This window comes from Pristiophorus japonicus, chromosome 11 (genome assembly GCF_044704955.1).
Source record: "Pristiophorus japonicus isolate sPriJap1 chromosome 11, sPriJap1.hap1, whole genome shotgun sequence".
Lineage (NCBI taxonomy): Eukaryota > Metazoa > Chordata > Chondrichthyes > Pristiophoridae > Pristiophorus > Pristiophorus japonicus.
This window is the reverse complement of record NC_091987.1, coordinates 64,548,411-64,568,760: the sequence shown is the minus strand read 5'-3', so window position 1 is coordinate 64,568,760 and position 20,350 is coordinate 64,548,411. Positions and strand designations below refer to the sequence as shown.

General features: G+C 42.8%; 1 protein-coding gene across 2 annotated transcripts in view; it reads right to left on the bottom strand.

Moving 5' to 3' along the window:
* Nucleotides 1-793: 793 nt before the first annotated feature.
* LOC139276050 (thiamine transporter 1-like) overlaps nt 794-20,350 on the bottom strand; it is a 36,657-nt gene continuing 17,100 nt past the window's right edge. For both annotated transcript variants that reach the window (XM_070893457.1, XM_070893458.1), the window contains exons 3-6: nt 17,873-18,098; nt 11,421-11,613; nt 11,183-11,324; nt 794-9,340 (exon numbers count right to left, since the gene is read on the bottom strand). In XM_070893457.1, coding sequence (XP_070749558.1) covers nt 9,170-9,340; nt 11,183-11,324; nt 11,421-11,613; nt 17,873-18,098 — 732 coding nt within the window. In that variant the 3' untranslated portion in view covers nt 794-9,169. The remainder of the gene's footprint in view (nt 9,341-11,182; nt 11,325-11,420; nt 11,614-17,872; nt 18,099-20,350) is intronic.

Below are 20,350 nucleotides of genomic sequence, written 5' to 3'. Positions count from 1 at the left end.
TGTGGACATAACCACAGTGATAGGCTGGAACTTAAAATGCATTTTACTCATGAATCATCTATACAATAAATACTATCAGGATATTTTAATCCAGATTAAAGTACTGGACAAGTTTTAAACACTGTACCCGCAAAATGCAAGAGGGAGGGGAGGAAGACATTCTCAGCATATTTCAATGTACTTTGGTGGGTTAAAAAGTAGCCTAGTTTGCAGGAGAATTTTGATGAGCAGGAGTCTGCTGCAATCAAGTAGCCTGCACATATTCAGTTTAAGCTCATATGGGAAAGGGCCACTTGCTCACGGTAGCAGAAAGTTTCTGCCTTCCGTGCAGTTATATGCCAACAGTCAATACTCTTGCAAGAGGGAAAAAACAGATTGTGTGTTTGTGTCCATTGCCCATCAAAAAGGTGGAGAGGCTTCAAATTATGTAAAAACAAATTGAGAAGCTTGTATGAAATTTTACCTACAAATTTACTGAAAATATAAACACCCATTTTTATTTCCCCTTTTCAAATCAGTCCTATTTCATCAAGTAAAATACTAATTGGAACTGTACATTTCCTCCCGCCCCAAACTGGTATTTCCGTAAATGCTTTGTAAAAGTTTTGTATTAGAAGCATGCTTAGGATTAAACACTACTCGAGGAATCATTGCTTCCTAAAGGTTCTTAAAAGTAATTCAAATGTGCAAGTTTATAAAGACAAATCAATGCATAGCCTTTATTTAAAAGCATTTTAATATTTACACAAATAGTATACTATTTTTCACAAATAGTATAAAAAAGGTCATTTAAAGTGCAATTTATTAGCTACAAAAAAACAAGAAAATTAGTTTTAAATATTTTCTAACTGACCCATTTAATGAATGAGAGTATAAATCATCAGCTGAGGTATGGAATTCAGTGCAATTATACTGCTCAGGGATATGTTTTATACAAAAACATGGCACTAAGCACTCTGTGTTGTGTGTTTCTTTTTAAAGTTGAGTTTCATAAGACACCCCGTTGTGTATAATTATTACTGAAAGCAATCTACTTATTTACAATATAAATTTGCAGCAAAGCAAAACAGAATTATATAAAATGAATCTGAAATTAATTGACATCAGCATTAACACCCCACCCCACTGTGCTGTGTTTATAAAACACAAAGTGCTGGTGTTTTTTTTTTTAAATGGCTTGATCTACCTGCACAAACTTTTAATGTATTTGTACTTTCATTCATACATGCACCGTATACACACACACAATTTGGGAAGCCTTTCTTTTGGAAAAAGGAGGGATATGCGCTTATCCTGCAAATTATTTCCATTGCTTAAGCAAATGGTGAAGGCCTTAACTCACTTTTGTTTGAATCCAAAATAATATAAACTCAACCCACCCATTAATGCTCTAAGGCAGCTTTCATGAATATTAGAAGCTGCTACCATGCAACAAGATTTTGCTTTACAGTACTAGCTGATTACTCCTTTAGCTTTTTTTCATCTGAAAGCTAAAGGAGTAATCAGTTCCAATACAAAGTCTTGGTTGGTGCAAAAAAAAATCTAAAATCTGGCATTTGTCCAATACCTGTTAGATTTAACTTGATAACCCTGAAATGGCCATGTTAAATATTGGCCAAGTGACATTTTTCCTGATCATGTAAAGTACACTATTCTAACACAGTACCAAATACCAATCAAGATATTTATTACTTGAATTACTCTGGCAAAAATGGAAGAGTCTAGGACAATAAAACACTGATGCATATACGTGATGATAAATTAATCGTCTGAGATACTGAATGTGTAATTTGTAACTAGTTTTAATCCAGTATTGTGCTTCCATCAGAGACTGACCACTAATATTAGTTCTGACGAAAGGTTATCGATCTGAAACGTTAACTCGGTTTCTCTCTCCACAGATGCTGCCTGACCTGCTGAGCATCTTCAGTATTTATTTCACATTTCATAGAAACATAGAAAATAGGTGCAGGAGTAGGCCATTCGGCCCTTCTAGCCTGCACCGCCATTCAATGAGTTCATGGCTGAACATGCAACTTCAGTACCCCTTCCTGCTTTCTCACCATACCCCTTGATCCCCCTAGTAGTAAGGACTTCATCTAACTCCCTTTTGAATATATTTAGTGAATTGGCTTCAACAACTTCCTGTGGTAGAGAATTCCACAGGTTCACCACTCTCTGGGTGAAGAAATTTCTCCTCATCTCGGTCCTAAATGGCTTACCTCTTATCCTTAGACTGTGACCCCTGGTTCTGGACTTCCCCAACATTGGGAACATTCTTCCTGCATCTAACCTGTCTAAACCCGTCAGAATTTTAAACATTTCTATGAGGTCCCCTCTCATTCTTCTGAACTCCAGTGAATACAAGCCCAGTTGATCCAGTCTTTCTTGATAGGTCAGTCCCACCATCCCGGGAATCAGTCTGGTGAACCTTCGCTGCACTCCCTCAATAGCAAGAATGTCCTTCCTCAAGTTAGGAGACCAAAACTGTACACAATACTCCAGGTGTGGCCTCACCAAGACCCTGTACAACTGTAGCAATACCTCCCTGCCCCTGTACTCAAATCCCCTCGCTATGAAGGCCAACATGCCATTTGCTTTCTTAACCACCTGCTGTACCTGCATGCCAACCTTCAATGACTGATGTACCATTACACCCAGGTCTCGTTGCACCTTCCCTTTTCCTAATCTGTCACCGTTCAGATAATAGTCTGTCTCTCTGATTTTACCACCAAAATGGATAACCTCACATTTATCCACATTATACTTCATCTGCCATGCATTTGCCCACTCACCTAACCTATCCAAGTCACTTTGCAGCCTCATAGCATCCTCCTCGCAGCTCACACTGCCACCCAACTTAGTGTCATCCGCAAATTTGGAGATACTACATTTAATCCCCTCGTCTAAATCATTAATGTACAGTGTAAACAGCTGGGGCCCCAGCACAGAACCTTGTGGTACCCCACTAGTCACTGCCTGCCATTCTGAAAAGTACCCATTTACTCCTACTCTTTGCTTCCTGTCTGCCAACCAGTTCTCAATCCATGTTAGCACACTACCCCCAATCCCATGTGCTTTAACTTTGCACATTAATCTCTTGTGTGGGACCTTGTCGAAAGCCTTCTGAAAGTTCAAATATACCATATCAACTGGTTCTCCCTTGTCCACTCTACTGGAAACATCCTCAAAAAATTCCAGAAGATTTGTCAAGCATGATTTTCCTTTCACAAATCCATGCTGACTTGGACCTATCATGTCACCTCTTTCCAAATGTGCTGCTATGACATCCTTAATAATTGATTCCATCATTTTACCCACTACTGAGGTCAGGCTGATCGGTCTATAATTCCCTGTTTTCTCTCTCCCTCCTTTTTTCAAAAGTGGGGTTACATTGGCTACCCTCTACTCGATAGGAACTGATCCAGAGTCAATGGAATGTTGGAAAATGACTGTCAATGCATCTGCTATTTCCAAGGCCACCTCCTTAAGTACTCTGGGATGCAGTCCATCAGGTCCTGGGGATTTATCTGCCTTCAATCCCATCAATTTCCACAACACAATTTCCCGACTAATAAGGATTTCCCTCAGTTCCTCCTCCTTACTAGACCCTCTGACCCGTTTTATATCCGGAAGGTTGTTTGTGTCCTCCTTAGTGAATATCGAACCAAAGTACTTGTTCAATTGGTCTGCCATTTCTTTGTTCCCAGTTATGACTTCCCCTGATTCTGACTGCAGGGGACCTACATTTGTCCTTACTAACCTTTTTCTCTTTACACATCTATAGAAACTTTTGCAATCCGTCTTAATGTTCCCTGCAAGCTTCTTCTTGTACTCAATTTTCCCTGCCCTAATCAAACCCTTTGTCCTCCTCTGCTGAGTTCTAAATTTCTCCCAGTCCCCGGGTTCACTGCTATTTCTGGCCAATTTGTATGCCACTTCCTTGGCTTTAATACTATCCCTGATTTCCCTTGATAGCCACGGTTGAGCGACCTTCCTTTCTTTATTTTCACGCCAGACAGGAATGTACAATTGTTGTAGTTCATCCATGCGGTCTCTAAATGTCTGCCATTGCCCATCCACAGTCAACCCTTTAAGTATCATTCGCCAATCTATCCTAGCCAATTCACGCCTCATACCTTCAAAGTTACCCTTCTTTAAGTTCTGGACCATGGTCTCTGAATTAACTGTTTCATTCTCCATCCTAATGCAGAATTCCACCATATTATGGTCACTCTTCCCCAAGGGGCCTCACACGAGATTGCTAATTAATCCTCTCTCATTACACAACACCCAGTCTAAGATGGCCTCCCCCCAGTTGGTTCCTCGACATATTGGTCTAGAAAACCATCCCTTATGCACTCCAGGAAATCCTCCTCCACCATATTGCTTTCAGTTTGGCTAGCCCAATCTATGTGCATATTAAAGTCACCCATTATAACTGCTGCACCTTTATTGCATGCACCCCTAATTTCCTGTTTGATGCCCTCCCAAACATCACTACTACTGTTTGGAGGTCTGTACACAACTCCCACTAACGTTTTTTGCCCTTTGGTGTTCTGCAGCTCTACCCATATAGATTCCACATCATCCAAGCTAATGTCCTTCCTAACTATTGCATTAATCTCCTCTTTAACCAGAAATGCTACCCCACCTCCTTTTCCTTTTATTCCATCCTTCCTGAATGTTGAATATCCCTGGATGTTGAGTTCCAAGCCCGGATCATCCTGGAGTCACGTCTCCGTAATCCCAATCACATCATATTTGTTAACATCTATTTGCACAGTTAATTCGTCCACCTTATTACGGATACTCTTTGCATTAAGACACAAAGCCTTCAGGCTTGTTTTTTTTTTTTTAACACCCTTTGTCCTTTTAGAATTTTGCTGTACAGTGGCCCTTTTTGTTCTTTGCCTTGGGTTTCTCTGCCCTCCACTTTTCCTCATCTCCTTTCTATCTTTTGCTTTTGTCTCCTTTTTGTTTCCCTCTGTCTCCCTCCATTGGTTCCCATCCCCCTGCCATTAGTTTAACTCCTCCCCAACAGCACTAGCAAACACTCCCCCTAGGACATTGGTTCTGGGCAGGACCGGAACCAATGTCCTAGGGGGAGCATCTGCAGTATTTTGCTTTTGTACTACCACTAATACTACATTGGTTTCATTAAGAAAAGGTGTGGGGAACTGCGTCCTCAGATATCAGATTTCCACAGTCTGCTCAAAGTAGCTCTAGTCTCTCAATGATTAGATATTGGATTAACAAATCATCTAAAAAGGATAATTCAAACTATTGTCTTCTCCCAATTCCAAATTCTTCTTCCACACCCATTCAAAAAAAGTGACTCCACCTCTGAAGGAGCTGACTGGCAACCTGTGCCAAGGCCTCTAATCAATGCTGGAAGGAGGTGCATAACCACAGCACAAGTGGACTCTGCTGAATTTCCTTCTTTCCAAGGAAAGAACACGTGCAGTGTTCATTTACATTTAAAATGACACTGGAAACCAATACAACAGCTACAATAAGGAGATTGTGACAAATTTTCAACAACACTAGACACTTAGCTACCTCACCACAAGCCAGATCTCTATTGCACACACTAAAATCAATACTCATTTACATCAGGCCAATTATGTTATGTGCAGCATTAAAACCACCATAGTGCTTTCTAACACTACCCCAGACTAACTTGAAACAGACTTACTGAAAACAAGACTAATTGAGAGATAAATTCTTAATTTACTTCTTGGTAACTGGTGCTATTTATCTTAAAATGGGTTGTCATTACAGTTGTGTTCAGTCTCCAATACCATTCTTTCAATTGGACAATCATAGAATGATATAAGCATAGGAGGCCACTCGGCCCATGATGCTTGTGCCGACTCCTTGAAAGATCTGTCCAATTAGTCCCACTCCCTTGCCCTTTCCCCAAAACACCCTTCAAGTATTTTTTTGTCTGACCTATTCTTCTGTAGAATGCTACTAAGGGCAGACAGTTGCACGATCATAAAATTAAGGCCACTGGTATGGGTGATTAAATGTTTTAGCTGCAACTGTTTTTTGAATATGCTTTATAGCTCCACTATACTTACACTTCAACAGACCATAAATATATTCGGATACTCATTATAAAGTAGCAAAGCATAATTCCTGCTTAACTGACATGCTTACAGCAAAAAAAAAAGAGAAAAGTAGTATCGATGTACTATCTGTATTAAAAGGTACAGGTATCTATAAGTAGTCAATTATTAATAGTTGCACTGAGCAGCTGAAGTGAAAATTTCAGTGCAGTTGAATATTTAGGTTTCAGCCAGGGTACTCTTGTAGAATCTCTTCCCCATCTCCGATTGCAATTGCATTGGAGCCACTATTAGTAAGCCAACATCCCCAGCATTGAAGCACTGACCACACTGGACCAGCTCCGCTGGGCAGGCCACATTGTTCGCAAGCCAGGCACGAGACTCCCAAAGCAAGCGCTCTACTCGGAACTCCTTCACGGCAAGCGAGCCAAAGGTAGGCAGAGGAAACGTTACAAGGACACCCTCAAAGCTTCCCTGATAAAGTGCAACATCCCCACTGACACCTGGGAGTCCTGGTCAAAGACCACCTTAAGTGGAGGAAGTGCATCCGGGAGGGCGCTGAGCACCGAGTCTCATCGCCGAGAGCATGCAGAAATCAAGCGCAGGCAGCGGAAAGAGTGTACGGCAAATCTGTCCCACCCACCCCTTCCCTTAACGACTATCTGTCCCATCTGTGACAGGGACTGTGGTTCTTGTATTGGACTGTTCAGCCACCTAAGGACTCATTTGTAGAGTGGAAGCAAGTCTTCCTCTATTCCGAGGGACTGCCTGTGATGATAATGATGACCAGTAACTAATCAGTGTAGTGATGCGTGTAATTGAAACTGTGTAGACAGTACCAGTCTTTTAATCCCCATTGATTGGCAACTTCTTAAATCTCTTAATATTCTACACTTCACTTGCAAGTGAAGTATGCAAGGTGTGAAATGCATGGGGATTGTGTAATCCAGCTCTCCGATGTTTTTACAGAAACTCAAATCAAATTTAGCAGGTAATGCTTTAAAGGTATTACAAGAAAATTAATGAGGGTTCACAATTACTGGAAGGGGTGGCGAGGTAGAAGAAAGCCACCATTACTACTCAGATTTAGAACATATTTTAGAAGGTGGTGGTGGTGAAGGTCCCTAAACCAGGACAGATTTCCTCCAAAAATTGGTTTTAAGATTCTGTAGATGTCTACAGCCAGGATTTTAGTTTACCCCAAGACATACAGGAAACAATAGACTGTCCCCATTCCACACTGTAATTGTGTCAATGTGTGTAAACGGGTGTCTGTGGTACTTCCGGTGTAGGTTTGGAAACATAGAAAATAGGTGCAGGAGTAGGCCATTCGGCCCTTCGAGCCTGCACCGCCATTCAATAAGATCATGGCTGATCATTCCCTCAGTACCCCTTTCCTGCTTTCTCTCAATACCCCTTGATCCCCTTAGCCATTAGTCCATGTCTAACTCCCTCTTGAATATATCCAATGAACTGGCATCAACAACTCTCTGCGGCAGGGAATTCCACAGGTTAACAACTCTCTGAATGAAGAAATTTCTTCTCATCTCAGTCCTAAATGGCCTACCCCTTATCCTAAGACTATGTCCCCTGATTCTGGACTTCCCCAACATCGGGAACATTCTTCCCGCATCTAACTTGTCCAGTCCCATCAGAATCTTATACGTTTCTACGAGATCTCCTCTATCCTTCTAAACGCCAATGAATAAAGGCCCAGTTGATCCAGTCTCTCCTCATAGGACAGTCCAGCCATCCCTGGAATCAGTTTGGTGAACCTTCGCTGCACTCCCTCAATAGCAAAAATGTCCTTCCTCAGATTAGGAGACCAAAACTGAACACAATATTCCAGGTGAGGCCTCACTAAGGCCATGTATAACTGCAGTAAGACCTCCGTGCTCCTATACTCAAATCCCCTAGCTATGAAGGCCAACATACCATTTGACTTCTTCACCGCCTGCTGTACCTGCATGCCAACTTTCAGTGACTGATGAACCATGACATCCAGGTCACGTTGCACCTCCCCTTTTCCTAATCTGCCGCCATCCAGATAATATTCTGCCTTCGTGTTTTTGCCCCCAAAATGGATAACCTCACATTTATCCACATTATAATGTATCTGCCATGCATTTGATCACTCACCTAACCTGTCCAAGTCACCCTGCAGCCTCTTAGCATCCTCCTCACAGTTCACACCACCACCTAGTTTAGTGTCATCCGCAAACTTGGAGATATTACACTCAATTCCTTCATCTAAATCGTTAATGTATATTGTAAAGAGCTGGGGTCCCAGCACTGAGCCCTGTGGCACTCCACTCGTCACGGCCTGCCATTCTGAAAAGGACCCATTTATCCCGACTTTCTGCTTCCTGTCTGTCAACCAGTTCTCTAACCACGTCAGTACATTACCCACAATACCATGCGCTTTGATTTTGCACACCAATCTCTTGTGCAGGACCTTGTCAAAAGCCTTTTGAAAGTCCAAATACACCACATCCACTGGTTCTCTCTTGTCCACTCTGCTAGTTACATCCTCAAAATTCCAGAAGATTCATCAAGCATGATTTCCCTTTCATAAATCCATGCTGACTTGGTCCGATCTGGTCACTGCTTTCCAAATGCGCTGCTATTTCATCCTTAATGATTGATTCCAACATTTTCCCCACTACTGATGTCAAGCTAACCGGTCTATAATTACCTGTTTTCTCTCTCCCTCCTTTTTTAAAAAAGTGGTGTTACATTAGCTACCTTCCAGTCCATAGGAACTGATCCAGAGTCAATAGACTGTTGGAAAATGATCACCAATGCATCCATTATTTACAGGGCCACTTCCTGAAGTACTCTGGGATGCAGTATCAGGCCCCGGGGATTTATCGGCCTTCAATCCCATCAATTTCCCTAACACAATTTCCCACCTAATGGCTGAGGAGCATGAGCAGCTCCAAGGAAATTCCTGGTTAATAACACTGCAGAAATAGAAGTAAACCAAGCAGCATTCCACTTCAGTGAATGTAACTACTGAACCACATCACATAAAACTACACAAATTTGAAAATGTCCATTTCAGAAGTTGTCTTTAGTCAGCCTCACTGTGTGGATTATGTCTGCTCACAAGACAGCTTTGTTGACACTTCATCCCTGCAGTCCAAACAACCAGAAATGTTTTCAGATGCTTGTGACTCTTCTCTGTATTTCTTTACAATGTTGTATACACAAAAGACCAGGAACAGCACTGCAATTGCTGCAAAGTAAATGGAGTAAGCCAGAAACTGGAAAGAAGAGAAAAGTATAACATTCAATAAACAGCTCTTTTAGTCTCATCTAACAAATAATGAAAATGTTATTCAGTCTCATCTAACAAATAATGAAAATATGTTATTCATTAGTAAAAGAATACTAAATAGTCAGAATTCTTCCATCCTGTGGGCTCAGTATTCATTAAGATCTGTAGAGGGCATTTTACAGAAGATAAAAAGTTAAACTAGTCATGCATCACATTTAATGTTGAACGAGAGAGAGAGAGAGAGAGAGAGAGAGAGAGAATTCCCAGATTGTTCATACACACCAAATATTCATTTCAAAGCTGGGAGCATCCATCCATTTCTTAGCTAGAGATAAGGGGGGGGTGGTGAAGAGAGAGGGAGCAAACATTCAACTTCGACGGGAGTGGAATATTGGCGGTATCCGATGTCATGGAAAGAAAAATCAGGCGATGTGCATAATGGGCAATAAAATATTGTCCGTTTTCCACCCCCACCAAAGTTGAGGAGAGGCAAGATAAGGTAACTGGTACAATTCTAAAGGGGTATTGGAACAAAGACCTGGGGGTGTATGTACACAAATCTTTGAAGGTGGTAGAACAATTTGCGATGGCCGTTTAAAAAGCATACAGGTCCCTTGGCTTTATCAGTAGAGGCAGAGAGGACAAAAGCAAGGAAGTTATGCTATACCTTTATAAAACAAAGATGAGGCCTCAGCTGGAGTATTGTTTTCAATTCTGGGTACCACACTTTACAAGAAGGATGTCAAGGCCTTAGAGAGGTGCAGAAGAGGTTTACTAGAATGCTTTGGGATGAGGGAATTCAGTTACATGGAGAGACTGGAAAATCTGGAGTTGTTCTCTTTAAGCACAGAACATTAAGAGATTTGATAGGTGTTCAAAATCACGAAAGAATAAATAAGGAGAAACTGTTTCAAGTTGCAGAAGGGTCAGTAACCAAGGACACAGACTTAAGGTAAATGGCAAAAGAAGCCGAGGCGACAGGAGGAAACAAATATTTTATGCAGCGAGTTATGATTATGATTATGATGAGTGGTGGAAGCAGATTCAATAGCAACCTTCAAAAGGGGATTGGATAAATACTTGAAGGGGGAAAATTTGCACGGCTATGGGGAAAGAGCAGGGATGCGAGACTAAATAGATAATTTTTTCAAAGATAGGCACGATTGGCCTCATGTGCTGTATGGTTAGACGGTGGGATCTGTGGCCTATTTCTATGCCATTTTCTATTAGTGTCCAGTTTTCTCGGTTATAGCAGCACTAATGTGGACCAGGTGGGGAGGGGTAGAGTGCCTCAAGGTGGTGGAACCATAATGTGACTTTTATACTAAATCTCAGCCAAAACAAGATTGTAATTTCTCAGTACAGGTTGAACCTCCCTTATCCAGAACCATCCCTTATCCAGAACCATTGCCGGCCACTGGGTGGCAGATGTGCAAAACTCCGACATGAACAAATTGAAGTCCTTTCTCGCTGCTGACTCCCGCAATCGCTGGCCTGACCCCACAATTCCAACCCCACCCCCAATGATCTCTCTGCCACACTCCCAACCCCAAGCCAGCCAACCCCAATATCCCCTTGCTCAGTACCTGTACCATCCAATTTAACATGACCACCTCTCGTCCAGAAAAATCCCTTATCCAGAACAGGCCAGGTCCCGAGGGTTCCAGATAAGGAAGGTTCAACTTGTATCCATAATTATTGGGGGAAGATTTCCACTGTTTGTTATTTAAGGCACAAATCAAATGGATTCTTTATACACATTTATGACTTCACCTCCAGTTAAAATACATTTATACCGACTATAGCAATACCAAATTGGATAGGTTACCTGTCCAAATATGTCTAAATTCAGCATGCTAGATTCCACTACAATCAGAGTCAAGACAGTCTGAAGCACTAAGGCAACGAAAGTGTTTACACCAAACACCAAAGCATAGAGTTCCATGCTTAGATTTGCAGCAATTTTGTACCTTTAAGAAAGAAAGACAGGCAATTACTACTGAGTTTTCTCAAAACTATTATAAACTTAGAAATTAATTACACTTTTGAACAAGAAGTCTACTCACGTTGCTATGGTTATAAGCATCATGTAAATAATTCTGAAAGCAACGTAACAGATGTAGCACACCCAGATGTTTCGGACAGTGTCCATCACATACACTGCAGCAGCAATAACAAGAGAGAAGACGAGGAGTGCAGCTTCACCCCAGATGGACCATGATATCTTTACATAACCTACGACAAATGCTGCCACAGCACCTACATATAGACCAGAACAATAGAACAAGTATTAAAAAAGTAACTTTTAAGCACTTCATATCTTTAGTTGGATTGTGTGTAGAGCAGAAAAATATTCCCTGTCTATTGGAACTATATTTGGTATTGACAATGTGGAAATCAAGAATTATGAGCATTTGTACAAAGATACTCATAATATAAATGAAAGAGGGGAATAGAATAACAGTTCTTGCACCTTGGTACCCTGCAGGACAAGAATTGGGAATGTGAAGCCAGTCATATTACTCTCAATACATCCAAATCGTATTTCCTTAATATATTTAACAGAGTAAGGCATTGTACAGGTAATTAATATGTCTACATGTGGAATTTTATCAACTGCCAAATGCAGTGTTCAAATAAAGTGGTTCCAAAAAAGGGACGGCTGGGGGAAAAAAGTTGCCATTCAGAATGTAGATTCAGGGATACTGTTCATACAAGAACGCAAGACTTAAGAGCAGGAGTAGGCCATATGGCCCCTCGAGCTTGTTCCGCCATTCAATAAAATCACGGCTGATCTTAAACCTCAACTTCACTTTCCCGCCAGATCCCCATATCCCTTGATTCCCCTAGAGACCAACAATCTATCTCAACCTTGAATATACATAACAACTTAGCATCCACAGCCCTTTGGGGTAGAAAATTCCAAAGATTCACAACTGAGTGAAAGAATTCCTCCTCATCTCAGTCTTAAATGGCCGACCCCTTATCTGGAGACTATGCTCCCTAGTTACCTTAAATTTCTTCCCATTCTTCTTTTCCTCTGAAAATGTATCACCTTGCTTTTCTCCACATTAAAATTTCATTTGTCCTCTATCTGTCCAATCTACTAACCAGTCTATGTCCTCCTGAAGTTGCATACAGTCCTCGGTGACCCATTTTTGGTGGCCTGCAAATTTTTATATTATGCCTCCATGCCCAAGTCCAGATCATTTACATTAAGATCAATGGTCTCAACACTGACCCCAGAGGACACCACTGTTTGGATCAATTCTGTCTGTAAAACATCCATTAACCACTGCTCTCACCAAATGGTGTGACATTCCCTTTAAAATTAGTGCAGTTATTATCAACAAGCCTTTCATAAAACACCTCATCAAACACCTTTTGAAAATTTGAAATACCCACATAACCTCCACTCCATTATTTCCTATTTCTCAGACATTATTTTCCTTTTACAAATCTTTGCTGGCGGTCCTTAATTAACCCATCATTCTAGGTGCATATTAATTTTACCCTGTATATGGATTCTAGAATCTTACCACTACCAAAATTAGATTGATTGTTCAAATGACTGGTTTATACTTACCTGGTTTATCCCTTTCTCTTTTCTGAACAATGGTGCTACATTGTCTCCTGGTATAACTTTCATATAGGCCTCTAGGTCAATGGACCTGCCAGGATGAGACACTCCAGGCAGAAGTTAAAAGAGCAACAGAATTAGGTAGTATTCATGGCATGGTGGCGGGCGGTAGATAGTGTGCGCAAGTTGCACCATGTTGGAATGGTGCAGGCTTGATGGACCAGCTGATCTTTTCCTATCTTTGTATGTGTGTAAAGAGATTTGCTGTCTCTGATCTCCCTCAGCATGCTAGGCTGCATGTTAGCAGTGTTTGGTGCCTTTTACACTCTAGTCCCACCACTTTTTTTTTAGTACTACTGCCTAAACTCCAGTTATTTTAGTTATGCTATACCTCTATCTTGAAACCTTTCATTCCCATCAATAAACTTCCACCTGTGAAAACTGAGCCAGAGCACTCATTTAGTATCCGCATCCCTTCATCATCCATTAAATTACCTTTTTCATCTCCAAAATCAGTCCTATTTATTTTTTGTTAATAACATCCTTTACTGTTTCCCTGTATATTCCCTTCCAATCTTTCTTCTTGCCCTTCAAGCCCATCTATTTTTCGGTTGCTTCCCCTCTATGATCCATTTGATTTTCTTGTGTTACTGAGACATGGCTGAAAGATCAGGTATGGCAGCTCAACAGTCCTGGTTACAGGGTTTTCAGACAGGATAGAGAGGGGGGGGGGGTGTTGGTCACAATATTGATTAAAGAAACAATTACAGCTCTGAAAAGGGATGATATGTTAGAGGGGTCATCAAACGAGACCAAATGGGTTGAATTAAAGAAAAATAAGGGGCAATCACTCTACTGAGAGTGTACTATAGACCCCCAAGCAGTCAGAGGGAGATAGAACAACAAATATGTGGGCAAATTGCTGTAAAGTGCAAAAATTTTAAAGCTGTAATAGTGGGGGATTTCAACTATCCTAATATTAACTAGGAAAAAAAATGCAGTGTGAATGGCACAGAGGGTGCAGAATTATTAAAATGCATTCAGGAGAACTTCTTTAGCCAGTATGTAACAAACCCAAGAGAGGGGACGGTTCTGGACTTGGTTTTGGGAAATGAAAAGGGGCAGGTGGAAGGGGCATCAGTGGGAGAGCATTTTGGTGCTAGTGATCATAATTCAGTAAGATTTAGGGTAGTTATGGAAAAGGACAAAGCGGGACCAGGAATAAAAGTTCTCAATTGGGGTAAAGCCAATTTTGCTGAGCTGAGATGGGATTTGGCCAAAGTGGACTGGAAATGGCTACTTGATGGTAAATCACAGAAACATAGAAATTAGGTGCAGAAGCAGGCCATTTGGCCCTTCAAGCCTGCACCGCCATTCAATAAGATCATGGCTGATCATTCAACCTCAGTACCCCTTTCCTGCTTTCTCTCCATACCCCTTGATCCTTTTGGCCGTAAGTGCCATATCTAACTCCCTTTTGAATATATCTAATGAACTGGCCTCAACAACTTTCTGCGGTAGAGAATTCTTATTCTTAGACTGTGACCCCTGGTTCTGGCACTCCCCAGCAACGGGAACATTCTTCCTGCCTCTAACCTGTCCAATCCCGTCAGAATGTTATTTATGTTTCTATGAGATCCCCTCTCATTCTTCTAAACTCCAGTGAATACAAGCCCAGTTGATCCAGTCTCTCCTCATATGTCAGTCCTGCCATCCCGGGAATCAATCTGGTGAACCTTCGCTGTACTCCCTCAATAGCAAGAACATCCTTCCTCAGATTAGGGGACCAAAACTGAACACAATATTCCAGGTGTGGCTTCACCAAGGCTCTGTACAACTGCAGCAAGATCTCCCTGCTCCTATACTCAAATCCTCTAGCTATGAAGGCCAACATGCCATTTGCCTTCTTCACCGCCTGCTGTACCTGCATGCCAGACTTCAATGACTGATGTACCAGGTTACCCAGGTCTCGCTGCAACCTCCCCTTTTCCTAATCTGTCACCATTTAGATAATATTCTGTCTTCCTGTTTTTGTCACCAAAGTGGATAACCTCACATTTATCCACATTATACTGCATCTGCCATACATTTGCCCACTCACCTAACCTGTCCAAGTCACCCTGCAGTCTCTTAGCATTCTCCTCACAGCTCACACCGCCACCCAGCTTAGTGTCATCTGCAAACTTGGAGATAGTACATTCAATTCCTTCATCTAAATCATTGAAGTATATTGTAAATAGCTGTGGTCCCAGCACTGAACCCTGCGGCACCCCACTGGTTACTGCCTGCCGTTCTGAAAAGGACCAGTTTATCCCGACTCTCTGCTTCCTGTCTGCCAACTAGTTCTCTATCCACGTCAATACATTTCCCCCAATACCATGTGCTTTAATTTTGCACACTAATCTCTTGTGTGGGACCTTGTCAAAAGCCTTTTGAAAGTCCAAATACACCACATCCACTGGTTCTCCCTTGTCCACTCTACTAGATATATCCTCAAAAAATTCTAGAAGATTTGTCAAGCATGATTTCCCTTTCATAAATCCATGCTGACTTGGACCGATCCTGTTACTGCTTTCCAAATGCACTGCTATTTCACCTTTAATAATTGATTCCAACATTTTCCCCACCACCGATGTCAGGCTAACCAGTCTATAATTACCCGTTTTCGGTCTTCCCTCCTTTTTTTAAAAATAGTGGTATTACATTAGCTACCCTCCAGTCCATAGGAACTGATCCAGAGTCAATAGAATGTTGGAAAATAATCACCAATGCATCCACTATTTCTAGGGCCACTTCCTGAAGTACTTTGGGATGCAGCCCATCAGGCCTTGGGGATTTAATCAGCCTTCAATCCCATCAATTTCCCTAACACAATTTACTGACTAATAAGATTTCCTTCAGTTCCTCCTTTTCGCTACACCCTCGAACCCCTAGTATTTCCGTAATGTTATTTGTGTCTTCCTTAGTGAAGATAGATCCATAGTATTTGTTCAAATTGGTCTGCCATTTCTTGTCAGAGCAGTGGGAGGCATTTGAGCTGGAGATCCTGAGGGTACAGAGCAAGTATGTTCCCTTTAAAAAAAAGGGTGGGGCTAACAAATCTAGAGCCCCCTAGATGTCAAGGGACATGCAGGGTAAGATAAAGAAAAAAAGGGAAGCTTAGGACAGATACCGGGAACTCAACACCCGTAGAAACTCTAGAGGAGCACAAGAAGTGAGGGGTGCAATTAAAAAAGATATCAGGAAAGCAAAGAGAGAGCATGAAAGAATGTTGGCAAGTAAAATCAGGGAAAACCCGAAGATGTTTTATAACTACATTAAGAGTAAGAAGATATCTAAAGAAAGAGTGGGGCCTATTAAAGACCATAAAGGAAATGTACGTGTGGAGGCGGAAGATGTAGGTCGGATTCTTAATTAATACTTTGCATCTATTTTCTCAAAAGAAAGGGGCGATGACAGTCAGCATGGATTTGTCAAGGGAAGGTCGTGTCTGTCTAAATTGATTGAATTTTGAGAGGAGGTAACAAGGAGAGTCGATGAGGGCAGTGTGTAGGATGTAGTGTAGATAGATTTTAGCAAAGCTTTTGATAACGTCCCACATGGCTGACTGGTCACGAAAGTAAAAGCCCATGGGAACCAGGGAAAAGTGGCAAGTTGGATCCAAAATTGGCTTGGAGGTAGGAAGCAAAGGGTAATGGTTGATGGGTGTTTGTGTGACTGGAAGGCTGTATCCAGTGGGGTTCTGCATTGCTCAGTGCTGGTTCCCTTGCTTTTTGTGGTATATATCAAAGACTTGGATTTAAATGTTGGGGGTATAATTAAGAAGTTTTCAGATGACACTAAAATAGGTTGTATGGTTGATAATGAAGAAGAAAGCTGCAGACAGCAGGAAGATATCAATGTACTGGTCAGGTGGGCAGAACAGTGGCAAATGGAATTCAATCCGGATAAGTGTGAGGTAATGCATTTGAGGGAGGATCTAATAAGGCAATAGAATACACATTAAATGGTACAACACTGAAAAGTATAGTGGAACAAAAGGGACCTTGGAGTGCAGCTCCACAGATCCATGAAGGTAGCAGGCCAGGTAGATAAGGTGGTTAAGATGGAATATTTGCCTTTATAAATCAAGGCATGGAATATAAGAGCATGGAGGTTATGCTTGAACTGTATAAAACCCTGGTTAGGCCGCAGCTGGAGTACTGTGTGCAGTTCTGATCACCACATTACAGGAAAGATGTGATTGCACTGGAAAGGGTGCAGAGGAGATTTACAAGAATGTTGCCGGGACTGGAGAATTTTGGCTATGAGGAAAGATTGGAGATGCTGGGTCTTTTTTCTTTGGAACAGAGGAGGCTAAGGGGAGACCTGATTGAGGTGTATAAAATTATGAGGGGCCTGGATAGAGTGGATAGGAAGGACCCGTTTCTCTTGGCAGAGGGGTCAACAACCAGGTGGCATAGGTTTAAAAGTAATTGGGGGGAGATTTAGAGGAGATATGAGGGGAAATGTCTTCACCCAGAGTGTGGTGAGGGTCTGGAACTCACTGCTTGAAAGGTTGGAGGAGGTAGAAACCCTCACTACATTTAAAAGATACTTGGATGTGCACAAAGTGCTGTAACCTACAAGGCTATGGACTAAGAGCTGGAAAGTGGGATTAGGCTGGATAGCTCTTTGTCGGCCAGCGTGGACATGATAGTGCAAAATGGCTTCCTTCATGTTGTAAATTTCTATGATTCTATGAACCCTAGATGTACCACACACTTCTTCTGTTAATTTGAGTTTCTCTTCAGTAAGGAGCTCCAGCTTTTGCTGCACCAGTTTTCTTTCGGAAATATGTCTACTTCCTTGAACTAAAGTATTAACACCCCATGGCAGTTTATAAGAAGAGCAAACTCAACTGCTTTCATTCAAGAAACAATATTAATGTGAACGTACCCAATAGTGCAGATGCAGCTTCCACCATGCCGTTGTAAATCTGGGAATTCTGAGAAGGAAGAATTTTCTCCCACAGGATTTGAATGTAATTCAATATTTGAAAATAGCCGCAAGTAGACAATGCCCACCATGTTGACCAGCAGAGCAGTGGCCATGAGGAATAACACTGCAGGAAAGTCTTCCATAACATTGTAAGAACGCAGATACCTTTGAGCGGCTTTTTATTCTGAAAAATAAAAATAGTTAAAAATACATGTGCAAAAATGTATCCACCAAATTATTTCTAAAAATTGTTTCAGGGGCAGCATTTTGTATACTTGCAGAGTGAGCACAGTGCAGGCATATGCTCATTGGATGTATGCGGCAGAGTCATTGACAGCACTGCTGTGATATGTGACATTTCAGCTGATCTGGAAGGAGGCAGGTGGATAGCTTTGCCCTTCACTTTAAAATAGAGAGCAGAGTGGCAATATGGCGCATTAATGTTTAACACCATTACTGCTGATGCAACACAGGTTTGATCCTTTTTCCTGACACTATACTGCTGGGAAAGAGAAAGAAAGAGCAAAGAGAAATAAATAAATAAAAAGACGAGAGAGATAGATTTAATTAGAGGACTGGTTTCCTAGAAAGAGGGAATGGGAAGTGCTGCCCACCACACCTCTGCCCTCTTACGAGGGTTCATGGAATTCCAGGCCCTAGGAGTTTAAGTAAAGCTTTGTGATCTAGTGAAATCTGCTGTTTGCTCTGCTTTATAGTCTCTGTTAGAGTCCTATGTGACTATCACAGAGAGCCAGAATACAAAGATGTCTTCTAACATATGGGGCCCAAGTTTCGGCCCCGACCTGGACGCCCGTTTTTCGTGCCACAAAGTGCGCCTAAAAAAAACTTACAGATTCTCCGGCTCCCTGCTGGTCCTCTGGAGTCGGGCGCGGCGCAGCACGAGCTGTAGGGGGCGGAGCTAGGTCCCTGCGCTGAAAACAGTGCCGGGACCTCTGCACATGCTAGCTACAGTGGGCGCGCATGTGCAGTAGTTCCAGGTGCCCAAAACTGTGTGGGAGGGGCCCGAAGCACGCAGCCCCTAGCCCTGGCCGAATGGCTCCTGCTTCCTCCCGACCTGACTCGACTCCCGCTTCCCCCTGGACCGGACCAGACCCGACCCCCGGACTGGACCCAACCCGTGCTCCCCGCACCCGACCTGACCTCCCTCTCCATCCCTCCCTCCCACCCCCCCCGGCCCAGACCCGCGCTTCCCCCCCCCCCCCCCACCCGACCTGACCTCCCTCTCTCCGACCCGAACCGACCTCCCTCCGCCGCCGCCGCCCCCCCCCCCCCCCACCTACCTACCTGTAAATCTGGTGCTGGGGACGGGCCCTGCCCGAAGTCTTGGGCCCGGCCCGTTCCCCCCACTCTCCTTTCTCTCCCCCCCCTTTCTACCCCCACTCTCCTTTCTCTCCCCCCCTTCCCCCCTTCTCCTCTTTCCCCCTCTTCCCCCCTTTCCCCTTCTCCTCTCTCCCCCCCTTTCCCCTTTCTCTTCCCCCCCTTTCCCCTTCTCTCTCTTCCCCCCCTTTCCCCTTCTCCTCTCTTCCCCCCCTCTTTCCCCTTCTCCTCTCCCCCCCCACTTTCCCCCTCTCCTCTCCCCCTCCACTTTCCCCTTCTCCTCTCCCCCCCCACTTTCCCCTTCTCTCCCCCCCCACTTTCCCCTTCTCCTCTCCCCCCCCCCACTTTCCCCTTCTCCTCTCCCCCCCCCCACTTTCCCCTTCCCTCCCATCCCTCCCTCCTCCCCCACCCCTCGCTGTCAGAAACACAGACACTGACAGACAGAGAGTGAGAGACAGACAGACAGAGAGATAGAGACACTGACATGACACATTGGGGGGGGGGGGGCATCCCAGCATGCTGTTGGAGGGCTCCCAGTGCTGCAGTCGGCAAGTAGAAATTGTTTTATTTATTGATTTAAAAAAACATTATTTCTTACTAATTTTTTTTGATTGATTTATTGATGTTTTTATCATTTATTATTGATGATGGCTCTTTATTTGTAAAACTGAAGTGTTTAATGTTTGTAAACTTCCCTTTAAGCCCAACCCCCCGCCCCCCCCATTCCATACGCCTGATTTGTAACCTATGCCTGATTTTCTAAGGTGTAGACAAGGTTTTTTTGAGCGTACAAAAATCTTCACTTACTCCATTCTAAGTTAGTTTGGAGTAAGTTTTCACTGCCGAAACTTTGAAAACAGACGCCAGTGGCCGGACACACCCCCTTTTGAAAAAAAAATTCTGTTCCAACGTGAAACTGTTCTAACTGACTAGAACTAGAGCAAACTAAATCCCGAGAATTTAAATTTCTAAGATACTCCGTTCTACACCAGTTGCTCCAAAAAATCAGGAGCAACTGAGGCCGAAACTTGGACCCATGGAGTGTGAATATTCGCAGCGCAAAAGATTTATTACTTACCCTGGGCATATTACCTCCTA